Source organism: Fulmarus glacialis, unplaced genomic scaffold (assembly GCF_000690835.1).
Source record: "Fulmarus glacialis isolate BGI_N327 unplaced genomic scaffold, ASM69083v1 scaffold32414, whole genome shotgun sequence".
In the NCBI taxonomy this organism is placed as follows: Eukaryota; Metazoa; Chordata; class Aves; order Procellariiformes; family Procellariidae; genus Fulmarus; species Fulmarus glacialis.
In genome coordinates, this window is record NW_009206645.1 from 1 (window position 1) to 12,588 (window position 12,588).

General features: G+C 44.2%; 1 protein-coding gene across 1 annotated transcript; it reads right to left on the reverse strand.

Moving 5' to 3' along the window:
- Nucleotides 1–3,393: 3,393 nt before the first annotated feature.
- PSMD13 (proteasome (prosome, macropain) 26S subunit, non-ATPase, 13) lies at nucleotides 3,394–12,286 on the reverse strand (the record flags this gene model as incomplete). Its single annotated transcript, XM_009575837.1, has 12 exons — nucleotides 3,394–4,210; nucleotides 4,947–5,063; nucleotides 6,718–6,798; nucleotides 7,764–7,826; nucleotides 8,533–8,658; nucleotides 8,743–8,822; nucleotides 9,315–9,486; nucleotides 10,361–10,447; nucleotides 10,711–10,754; nucleotides 11,135–11,190; nucleotides 11,269–11,303; nucleotides 12,208–12,286. Coding segments are annotated over 12 exons (1,036 nt in total), but the record flags the coding sequence as incomplete, so codon positions are not given.
- Between the last annotated feature and the right edge of the window lie 302 nt (nucleotides 12,287–12,588).

The following is a 12,588-nucleotide window of genomic DNA, read 5'->3' on the forward strand; positions in this document are numbered from 1 at the left end:
GGGGAACCACCCGCTCCCAGGGGCCCTGGTCGGAGGGGCACAAAACCCCCCTCTGCATTATAGCCAAATTACTTTTGTTAGGAGTGAAAGCAAAAGGGGAGGGGGAGAAAAAGGAGGAAAGGTGCCCCCAGAGCAGAGCAAGCTCCAGACCGCAGCCCCACAGGGGGGTGCATGCCCTGCTCCCCCCCCTTCAGGCTCTTGCTTCCATTTTATTTTATCCTTTCAGCCCCTTTTTTAACCTTTGGGGGTTAGGGTACCTGCTGAGGGTCCCCTGCAGCCCAGGGTGTCCCCCAGGGAGGCTAAGCCACGGGGCAGGCTGGGGACCTCAGGGAGGGTGGCACTGGCACCCTGCCAGCACAGGGACAGACCTGGGCCCCATCCCCCCCTTTCATGGGACACTCACCCCAAAGCAGGTGTCCCCGTGGGCAAGGATGGGGTCTGCTGTCATCACAGAGCCAGAGCCTGTAAGTCCCTCCGTCATTCCTCCCTCTGGGGATGATCCCCACCAAAAAAGGAGCCGCTCCAGCTGCAGAGACCCTCCTGGGCTGCGTGAAATGAGCTTGGAAAAAGGAGCTTTTCACCAGAAATCCTGGCAGGGTTTCACTTCCACCCCCTGCTTGTGGGGTTTACCCCTGCTGCCTTTCCAAGGTCTGCAACAAAGTGCTTCACAAGCCTGGAGACTCTTTTTCTAGCCAAATAAAGAAAAAAAGGTGACAGTGCAAGGGGTTAAGTGCTGCCCTGGTACACCAGAAATATAAGAGGCTGCTGCTGGCTGCAATTCACACCTCAAAGTCATTTGAAAGTCAGGCACAGCTGCTTTTGGAAACACTGCAGGCCCAGGCCTCGCTGCTGACTAAGGTCACAGGTTGCTCTGATTTCCCAGCAAGAATCATTACAAAGAAACACAGAGCGATGGAAACAAGCCTAGAGAGCAACCAGCTTGGTCCACTGTTGGTGGAAACTGCTGTGCTTACCCAAATCTCCCTCCCACAGCCCCAAGGCGTGTCCAACTGACAGCCCTGGGGCTGGAAAGAGCAAGAAGCACAGACAAGTGCGCTCGATCTGTTGCATTAGACGCAGCACCAGTGTGCAACCGTCCCAGGAACCCCACACACAGCGTGGCCCTCGCGCAGCCGTCCCACTAATTCCTCTGTTTCTTCTCCCACCGGCAGGAGCAAGTCATCGCGTTTTCCGTGATGTCTGCATGCTTCCTGATGCCAACAGCCTGGATCCTGGCACACGTGGAGCACTACAAGAGCAGATCAGAGTAAGAAGTGGCAAGAACAACCTGCACCCCGTTGACAGCAGAAGTATGAGTGAAGATAAGACCACAGAACAGATTTTCACTGGGAGGGAACCCTCTGAGTTTGGTCATTAAAATTCACATTAGCATTCAGCATAATTGCTTGTTGGTTTTGTTTCAACTACGTGCTTGTTCATAGGAGAATGGATCTGTAATCCTGCTGTTGGACAGCACGCTGTCCTAAAGGCAGTATTCCTTTATAAGTTTGCAGCAGGCTCCAGCAGGGAGGCATATTTCCCACTGGAGCTTTTACCTTCTACAGTTGCAGCGAAGCATAGGGCAGATACCAAGGAACTACTCGCAGCACTAGCAAGGAAGCAAAATCAAGTTAAATTCCTAGCAAGAAAATACTCAAAGGCTGTAAGTGACATTTAAAATGGCCTGCAGCCTGGGTGCTGCACATCTGACCTTTCTTCCTGCACGAAGAACCTCTCCATCCCCCAAACACAGACCAAATTTCCTAAATTATTTGTGTTAGGGAAGCAGCCAGCCAGCATTTGCTCCCACACAGGAAAGTTTGGGTAGCAAATAATACTTCCAGATATCTTGGAAAAACCTCTGAAACAACTGTCATAATTCACTTAGGCTGCAGATCTTCACACTCACTTCAGTGAGCTGCTCAAAAATTTACATACAGGCGAGCACTCCCCACAGTACAAGAGGGTTGTCAAAATACTCTCAGGAGAAGACTTTAGTGCCGTCTCAACAGTAACACTTCAGGTTTTTGATACTCATCTAAAGCGATAGCAGCCCCACTATGCATTAGCTTTGCCACACGGTTGGCATTTTGCTTACTCCTAACGTGGTGACGTGACACTACTAAGGAGATTGTACTTTTTGAAGCCCTTTTCCTGTCCTTAGCTATGAAATAGAGGAAACATTTTCCTGATCAGAACGCTTGTCTCCTCTGCATGCTCTTCTGAAGTCAATAAACACCACATCAGGAATGAGCTTTGGAAGACGAGATGAAGCATGAACTAAGGAAAGTCAAATTGCACAACACAGGAGGAGAAAACGATGTGGTTCAAGGCACGCTCCAACAGCTGAACGAACAAGGGCAGCGCAAAGCTGGACAGGGAAGAGGCAGGCATTCAGAACGGAACAGCTCCAAACCAGGGAGAAATTTAGGCCAGAACTGATTAGAGGCAGAAGGGTGGAGGGTGACCAAGTGTAGGGTCTGACAATTTGATTTTTTTGTGGTTTTTTGTTTGTTTGTTTTTTAAAAAAGCTTAAGTCTCCCTTGCCTGAAGCATCTTTGCACCTGCAGAGCAGTCTCCATCAGCCATGTGCTTTCTTTTTCCATTGCTGGCATTAAACCCTCAGTCAAGACAGCAAACTATAAGAAGCACGCAAAGTATAAAAATTCCAGTAGTACAGTTTGTTGGAGTGACACCAGAGAATCAAACTGATAACTAGAGATCTTGAATCACAGTAGTAATCAAACTGGTGCTGGAAAGCAAGAACTGACCATGGATATATTGGCAGCAGCATTTAAAAATCCACCTACATCCCAAGGAATTCAGCCAGGTATGTGAATATGACTCCGTTCAATTTAAAGTTACTGTTATAAACCTTAGTGTAGTTTGCTATTACTGCCTTATAATTAGGAGTATTATGCAACCAAATGGATACTCGGAGGTAGCCTCCAGTTCAGATCCGCATTTGTTTCAAATTCTCGATGTGCGCAATTATCTTCCATCCCTGTAAAGACAATCGCAGCAGCAGTAGGGCAAAACAATTACATTACAGAAAGCTTTTAAAGTAGTTGTTAAGAGGCAAAAGCAGAACAAAAACTTGTCTCAGGCCTTATTTAGGCCTTTTCAGTCAGTAATGCTTACGCAACTTGAGAAAAGGCATCAGGACTACAGCTTCCCACAAAACAAAGGAACTTGACAATAAAGTACATACCAAGGTACTACAAGCTAAGTAAATTACATACTAATCCCACTGGTGATTAACAGATTGTTTAAATCTGTATTGTGCTTGGACAGAGGGTTTTTGTAACAGGAAACTTAAAAGGAAGTGTATTTTTAAACAGATCAGAGGCTCAACTGCAAGTTACGAAGACAACACAGAACTACAGAAAAGGGAAGGCAGAGAAGTTTATTCCAGCAATACTGCTGCACCTCACTTTAGCACAAAGTGTTCGTAAAAGACAACCACCCCCAAAAGTATATAAAAACACATCCACTAAACTGTAATCCTGGAAAAAACCCTTTGATGGAGTAAACACTCCCTCTACTGCAGATGAGGAGGAGGGGTTGTGCAGAAAGAGGGCAAAAGGAGAAAGATGATTTCAGTAATGCTGCCTTTGGGCTGCTGCAGGGGCAGGGGGAGAGAGGTTACCGGGGAAGGTCATGCCCTCCTAAGGCCAACACCACCAAGTAATACCAGATATTGGTCAGGGACCTCTCCAGTGTGTTTTCATAAAGGAGCTTCTGCTACCCCCTTTACCCGGCAAACAGCCTCCGCTCCTGTAACATGCAACCAGCATCACATCCTCCCACAACAGTCTGATAACAAGACTGATAAACCAACCACTGCGGAGCCTTTGTCCTCCTTTTAGGAGAGCAGGATGGGAGCTCTCACGGTCAGTGCCACTAATGTTAGCGCATAGGGAAATCTTGACTCCAAGCACCAAAGGGTTACACAGCAAAAGGCCACTTACTCCTCCGAACAAGCGTCAAAAAGCTGCTCTCCCCTCTGCCCTCCCACCCCCCTTCAATATAATTCAGTACAGAGTCAGTGGTCTGAGTGCTGCTAGCGTCAGTAGCAGTAGAAATTACTCTCCCAGGGGTAGTGCAAGGTCCTCTATGTTAGGATGTCATGAGCTTGGTGCTCCACCAACATCTCCATGCTCCTCACGTCTGTGCACCAGAACTCCAGGCGGTCTTTCATTCCTTTGATCTGCAAGGCAAGCCCACAATAACTTTAATGCCTCAACTACTGGAAATACCAATATTCACCTTTAAGGACAAACACCTGAGATCCCAAACAACTTCTCAAAACCCCATACATCTAGAAAAGATGCTACTTAACATCTTTTACCATCAAAACGACAATGTTTCAAGTTAAATTGAAATGCACAAAAGGAATTGTTTGCAGCTAGTATTCCATGTACTGATTTTTTTTTTTAAACGTAAAGGCACCCTATACAGTCCCCTAAAGTGTTACGAGGATGAACTTGAGAAGCTCAGCACCTTTGTCTTTATCACCCTGAACTTCTCTCTTCCCAAGACAAGTGTGCCACCTACAACCCAGAAACTGCAAGATTTTGTTTCATGCATTCAGGCTTGAAGCAGCCACACAGATGTCTGCATCCTTCTGGAAAACACAGTCACAGCATTTGTGTTTTATGGTGGTTTGTGTGGCTTTCAGAAGAGAAGTGTCACTAATATCCTATTCTCTCTCCTGACAGGTTTCTAACTACTTAACGCAAAACACTGGTACAAAATGCACCATATACCCAAGGTAAAAGCTAAAGGCAGCAATGTAAAAAGGAATGAGGAAAAGCTGATATACGTCCTCGTTCCCTGAGCATCTTCAAGAAGCACTGAGACATTCTTAGATAATGACCCTTCACAGTTCTTATTTTAATTTCCAAACAAGTTAGTACTGCCTTAATATTCAAGTTGGTCATTACCTGTTGTAAATCCAACACGCGTGGTTGTACCCATGTCATGTGCACCCTCTTATCGACTTCATCAATACTGCCCTTCACCAAGCCTACCGAGAGAGCCTTCATCACCAGCAGTTCCACCTAAAAAAAAAAAAAAAAATCAAGGAAACAATTGAGAATTACCCAGCTTCCCCCGAGATGAGTAAAACCTTTAAATGGCACTAGCTTTTGGAAGACTGTTTACTACACACAAAAAAATCAAGAGCAGCTGCAGCCTCTCTCACACCCACTTCTAGGTTATAATGCCTTGAGATTCAACATCAAAAAATACAGGAGACATTTCTTTTCCCTAAGAGCAGATTTATTTTCTTTCCTTTTCTCCAAAATCCCAGGAAGAACAAGGTATATGGAAAAAGTCAACACGGATTTACCACAGGTAAGATGTGCTTGACCAATATGATTGCCTTTTTAAATTAAATAACTTGCTCAGTGGTCGAAGAGAACGCTGTAGGTGCCCCATACCCTTGTTTTAGCAAAGCGCTCAACAAGACCTACCGCATTCTTGTTGACAAGCTGGTAAGCTACAGGACAGACAGAAGGACCACAAGATGAGTGGAAAATCTGCTAAACCATCGAGCTCAAACAGTAGTGGCTAGAGGCTTGAATTGAACAGGCAGTTGGTCACAAGTAGCGCTTCTTAGGGGTTGATACTGGGTCTGATACTATTTAATTATCTTTAAGCTAGCTGGATGACAATTTCACAGATGACGCCAAACTGGCAGGGAGAGGCAGATGTGCTGGAAATAAGAGCTACCATGATAGATTGGGCTAACATGAATCACATGAAGTACAGTGAAGATAAGCATGGAGTCCTGCACCTGAGACCGAAGGATCCCGAGCAACAGCACAGACGGAGGTCTGGCTGGCTGCAGCATACTCTGAATACACTCAGCAGAGTATACTCTGATGGCAAGGAGCAGAGTCTGGGGGGGACAGCAAACTGTGCAAGAGCCAGGGTGTGTCCCTGTAGCAACAAAGGGGAACCGTGTCCTGGTCTGCATCAGTAAGAACAGAGCCGGCAGATCAAGGGATGCGACTACTCCACTCAGCACTTGTTGGAGCACACCTACAACACCGTGTCCAGTTTTGCACCACCCCCTTTCAGTTTAAGGGGGGCACTGCAAAACTGGAGAGAGTCTAGCAAAGGGCCACCAAGATTAGGAGGCTGAGAACTTGACATTATGAAGAAATTTTTTTTTTTCAGCCTAGGTAAGAGGCGGCTTAGGGATACCTCATCACAGTCTTCCAGTACCTAAAAGGCAGTAACACAGAAGATAAGGGGTACTAATTTCACAAGGATGCACGGCAAAAGGACAGAAGACCGCAGGCAGGATTTGCTTCAGTGGGGATTCCATCTGGATAACAGAAGAAAATTCTTCACCGTGAGAAAAATTAAACATCAGTGACATTTCCTGTGGCTGGAAATACTCAAGACAGCTTGGCAGGGCCCTGCATAACCTAATCTAAAGGCCTGCTTTCAAGAGTACGTGGGAACAGATTACCTACAGAGCTCTCTTCCAACTTAAGACTATGACTAAGAATCTTCAAAAATTTATTTACCAAGAAACAAGAGCACCAAGCAGTTAATTCCTTCTTAAAGAAAAAAGTTCTCCAAATGCACAAGAACAGGGGAGAACATTTCTACTTAGACTTCACCTGTGGGAGCAGGTCTATCCAGACACTTCTAGATCTTCAGAACTTAGACATTAATAAATTTGTCTTAACCTGAACTCACCTCATTCACAGTGACTTTGGCACTCTTAGCAATCTCTTCAAAAGTGAGCTGTCTGTGATTGGCCGGTCGGGTGAAAGTCATCTGAATTCAAGTAAACAAAACAAAAAATATATCCCATACAGTTTTAGTTTTTACCAATAGTGTGCACAGCTTTCCTCATACTGTCCTGCTGAGCTCTCCATCTGCAGCAGCGACTGCATTTCTCATATTTAATAAAAATACTTCAAAGAAAAATGCATTTACGTCAGCAGAAAGGAGTAGTACCGCTCCCTCCTCCACACGCACCTTGCTGCTCCAAGCAGCAGACTTCCTAGGCAACAACATGATCTCCAAATAAAGCAAATCAATTTGTGTTGAAATGTTTCAATGTGTATCAAATCCCTGAGATAGCACAGTACCTATAGGTGGTAAAACTCCTTCACAATAAAACACTGCAGGTGGTATATATACACACATTAACATACACATATATTGGTATGTGGGTGTGTATAAACATACATTACACTCCAGATAACTCAATATTTAAGTTTTTGAAAAAGATCCAGGGCCACAAATATACACCAGTATTATTTGGTAGCAACAGAGCCAAAGCCTTCAGGTGACAGGAAAGAAACTGTCTAAACATTTAGGGTTACCTATCAGGGAAAGGATTTTCAGTCCTGAGGAAACTAAGATTTTAACTGCGTTTTAGAAATCTTTGTTATACTAGAACATACTTTAAGAGTTATCATTTCAGATGCCATCCTCAAGATACAAAGCTTGCTCTTTTCTTCCCCACCTCCATATCCTGCCTGAAAGAGCACACCCGTGACATTGCAAACAAGTAGTACACCACAAGGCTTTTTTTCCTTGCAGTATTTGCCTTTTGGCACCACCTAGAGGCAAAATCTGCCGTCAACTATTTATACCCACGAGTTTCTGTGAGATGAGTGAATAAATGCACCCAGCAGAGAACAGAATATTCAACAGTGCTACCCCCACCAAAAGGTAGTTGGAGCAGTCCCTTTCCATTTTCCACATGCAACACATCACAGTTCTCAGCTCACCTCCATAAGACATAACAGTTGAATCTTTTGCAGCAGAAGTGCTTCATTTGCAGCCAGATCTGGCTGTAAGAGGATAAAATGGAACAAGTAAGTTCATTATTACTTTTTCCATCCCAGGGGAGAACAGCATGCTACACACAGATGTAAGCCACATGGGGACCCACTACCCTCATTTACGAGGGAGGTGACCATTACAACCCACCCACTACCTAGTAATGGTTCCATAAAACAAATCATAAGAACTGCACAATTAAATGCAGCACTTCGCAAGGTAGGCAATCTTTTATCAAAGGCCACAGCCTTGCACAAGTGGACATACAAGTCCACCTGTAAATTACTGCTATGTCAATAATTTCTCGTGGAGCCAGTGTAGTTAATATCCAACACCACTGTTTTCCTCAAACTTCGTAGAACACAAGGGAAAACCACTATTTTACATTGGAAGCAATTTAATACTGGGAGTGAATGGCATTATGGAAACTAAATCAGAGATTATCTTCCTGTGCAGGACAGCATGACGTTTTTGTTTGCCTTCCCCTTGGATCACAAGAGATTACTCTTTACTTCTTTCAATCAACCAGACACAGAGGGAAGCCAAATGAAAACTAACGATACATATCAAAATGAAAGAAACGTTACTACTTCCATGATTAAAATTATACCAATGCACCAGAGTCAGGAATTCTTAAGGTAAAGGTCCACAGAATCTAAGTGTCCTCTGTAAATATTGAGCCTAGGCCTTAAGCAATATAGCAACTCATGCATTCACCTGCTGACCCCACGCCGACTTCAAAGCCTGAAATGTCTCTACATTACCACTGTTGAAGGCATAAAGCGTGTCAATGAGCCACTGCCGATCAGTGTTTCTCAGGGACTCCAGAACAGGGTGCATGAGCTACAGAGACCAGGTGGGACAGCATTAATAGGGCAAAATCAATTCCCGATACTCAACAAGCGAAGCAATGCAGCATCAACTTACCAACTCCCCAAAGTTATAAACACCTTCTCCCAAGAGCCCTGCCAGTCCCAGGGTAAAGGCTCTCTCCTGCTGCTCTGATACTGGGGAAAAAAAAAACACAACACAAAAAAAATCCACCAAATAAAAAAAAAACCAACAAAACAAAAATAGTTTGGATGAAGCAGCAGTCTAAGCCCCACCAACACCTCCCTCACCCTCCTCTCTGTGCCTCTATTAAATCATTCTCAGCCCTCCTCCTCATCCTCTCCCAAACCTGAAATTCAGAAGCCTGCAGTAACTACAGCAGTAGCACTTTTTGAATCTATATTGAAGATTTTGGGGAACTAGAACAAACGATCCCTTCTGGTCGAGGCACCTCCCCCCTCCCATCACCTCAACGCAGCTTAAGAGCAGAATCCTACTCAGCTGTTCTTCTTGTGGGTTCTTCCTCTTTCTAGCTAGATCCTGGCCCCACCACAGCAGACTCAATAACGTTGAGAAAACCTGTTCTCTGCCAGTGCATTTATTTAGATTGAAGTGATGAAAAGAGAATGAAAACTGGGACTTTCTATGCTTGGCAAAGGAGGAGTTACCCGGCAGATCTTTAACATCAATGCACCCCAGAAACCGCAGAGCATCCTTATAGTAAGAGGCATGGTTCCCAATTGTCTGGTAGTACTTGCTGGAGAGATCATAGAAGCGGCTGTGAACTGAAGTCACCCCAGGGAGATTGTTCAGCATCTCCTCAACCTCCTCAATGGTCTCCTAGAGGAGGGTGAAAACCTGTTTGTTACAGGTGAAGGCACACCTCGTACACACCCGTGCTCCCAGCCTTCCAGTTCACCACTGTAAGGGTTACAACATTCTTGTGTGGTCCAGAAGTAACATCCACTCAGTAGTAAAGCAGATGAGACCACAGTCAAAGCCACTACCACAGTATTAAAAATAAAGCAATGGCATTCTTCCTTTACATAGTAGTTAGGTAAAAAAAAAAAGAAACCCAAAACCCCAAAAATACAACCCTGCAGCTACACTTACATACATATATATACACACACACTTTATATATACTTGTACCCATTAAACTTTGCACTTGCTCTAAGAGACATAAAGCTGCACTGCATGAAAAAGCTCATCTTAGCTTTAAGAGACAGTTCTAAAAAAAGCCAAGAGCTTAAATAAATAACATGCTTAGCACAGGAAACAATACACTAGTTCAGTCATCGTTAGCAGCTCGCCAACAAGCAGCATACATACTGTTGAATTCATGAGACCCTCTAAACTGCAAATTGGAATACATCAAGATATTTCTTCCCTCTCTCCTGAGCTGTGCACACCAATAGTTGCAGTGATCAGCTGCAGGCCACCAATAAGCAAAAGCACCTCAAAGGCTACCTGCATCAGAATCGTATTGAAACTTCAGAGATTTGGCCATAAGTACTACACACGCATTTTTACAGCCTACAAGATGTAAAGCAGAACTGCAGGTTTTCCTGGAAATCCCAAGAGCTGCAAATTTATCATCTTCTCATTCAAAACTGAAGCACAGACACAGGCATGTCCATGCTGTACTAACTGCTGAAGCCTGCACAGTGCTCCAAAATATCCAAACGCTTGAACTACTCAAGTCATTGCTCACCTTGGTGACCTGCAGGTCTCCAATGTTCAGCTTCAGCGCCCCAATGGCTGTTTTACACAAAATGACAGCTTCATCACTGCTTTTTACCTGCAGTTTCACAAAGATACATGTTTAGAGAGTGTTACCCTTGCAGCCAGGTAGGTTCTTGAAACCTAGACTGTGTTGGTTGCGTTCCATTTGTTAACATGTTCCTGCATTAAAATACAGAGTTGTTCACTGAGAAAAGGAGTAGGCATTCTCCAGCACAGGTTTCAACATACACATATCTGCCTCTTCAGCTATACCATATATGCTCATAAGCAAAACGATTCCTGTAGGTGGACTACCAGAAAAAGCAATTTCAAAAATACCTTTTCTCGAGTCTTTTCCAGAAAAGTAAGGGCCACATTGGGATCTGAAGTAGAGGGGAAAAAAAAAAAAAAGCAGCAATATCAGGAATTCCCGTGGAACTAAATCTCAACCCAGAAATAAATCCTTTTACTGGATTCATGAAGACTGGAATATATTTTTTCTGTAGTGTACCGCTCAACCTTCAAAAGGTGCTACTATTGTAGGCCGGGCTTTCTGCTCGTCAGCCATTCCTCTAGTGAAGCAGTAGACTTGCTACTCTATGTAGCGGTAATTATTTAAGCTTTTTGAGTTAGTGCTTTCCCTTTTCAATACACCAGAAAGACAATAGCTTAACATCGAAGATTTAACCGTTACTATTAACTAGTCAAATTTCATAGGCATCAGTTGCTAAAGATACTGTAAATAACAGGTAAGGACACTTACCTGTCATCTGTCTGACTACATGAAGAATTATCTCTACCAGGGACAAGGGGTTCACCCTAGAACAAAAACCTCATTGTCAGAACAGCCTTAGCCAACAGTAGGTTACCTAAACACTTCCAGGCAAACGAACTCACCTATGTTCAAACTCACTGATGAAGTTCTCGTACAGCTGTAGGCACAAAGATATCGATAGTCAGGGCAAAAGGATATTCCGTTTTAGCTATGACACTCGCTTTTCACTGTATCCCAATTCATTTTTCCAGTAAAGTAGTGGGCATCCAACTACACTGTACAGAATCCATGAGCCAAAAATTGCTCATTTTAGATAATTGTATCTCTGCAGTCTCCTTCCAACTGCAAGGAGTGATTCAAGAAGCTCACAAGCTAGTAGGTACTACAACACAACACCTCCCTGCCTGGCCTGGCACATGCCTTCAGTTATCACTGCACAAGAAGCACAGGCCCAAAGCTTTGAAATTCCTCTTTGCACACATTCGGAAGAGAGACTGTCTCTAGAAACCCACAGCTCTTTATCATGGAAATAACTATCTCCTGGGAAGCTGAATTTTAACCTAAAAACACAAAGGAAAGTGAAAATACATGATTACTTGTAGCATACAGAAAATAAGTGACTCTAGACTGAGTATGCCATTGTCTTTGTAAATAGAAAAAGTTCCCAGACAGTGGGTGAAATAATCTACTGAATACTTTGAGGCATTTGCGGACACCTCACGATCCACCCCACACTTGCAGTTGTAAACCCCTTGTAACAAAAGGGAAAGAAAAAGGCTCCCCCTGCACACCCCCCAAAAAAAACAATCTTAAGTGAATTAAATTGAAGACTCATTGTGAAGCTTCTAAAATGACACATTTAATTTTAGCAGAATTTTCATACACCAAGCAAACCCTGCACTCACATCTAGTGCATAAACCCCAGAAAGCTGAATTCACCTGGTTTAATAATTCTCCAGAGACAAGTCACAGGCTATTTATTTTTTACTAGTAACAAAAATAGCATCACTCGTCTCCGCTACAGAAAGATAAAAACACTTGGGAACAATCAAGCACTTCACCTTGATGAGTCCATCTCCTTGGGCAAAGCAAGGGTCCTGAACAAAGTCCAAAACTTGCAGAGTCAGCTGGTGCCAGAGTCTTAAGAAACGAGAAGGTCACTCGGTGAGTTCACACTTTATACCAGCTCCTCAGCTCATGCCATACCCTCATTCTCGCACTCAAGCCCCCGCCTGTCTGCGGCTGCTGTGACTCATGGCGGAGACACATCAGAAACCAAAACAAGTGGCAGATCACTAACCCCCCCTCAGACCACCAACATACAGCAACCCCAAGGAAAATAACAGGGAAATCAGCTCCCTGATTTTCCACAGCTACGAGCGTGCCGGTTAAACAACTACCGAGTGACAGAAGGACGCAGGGAGCAGCCCATTCCCACCCCG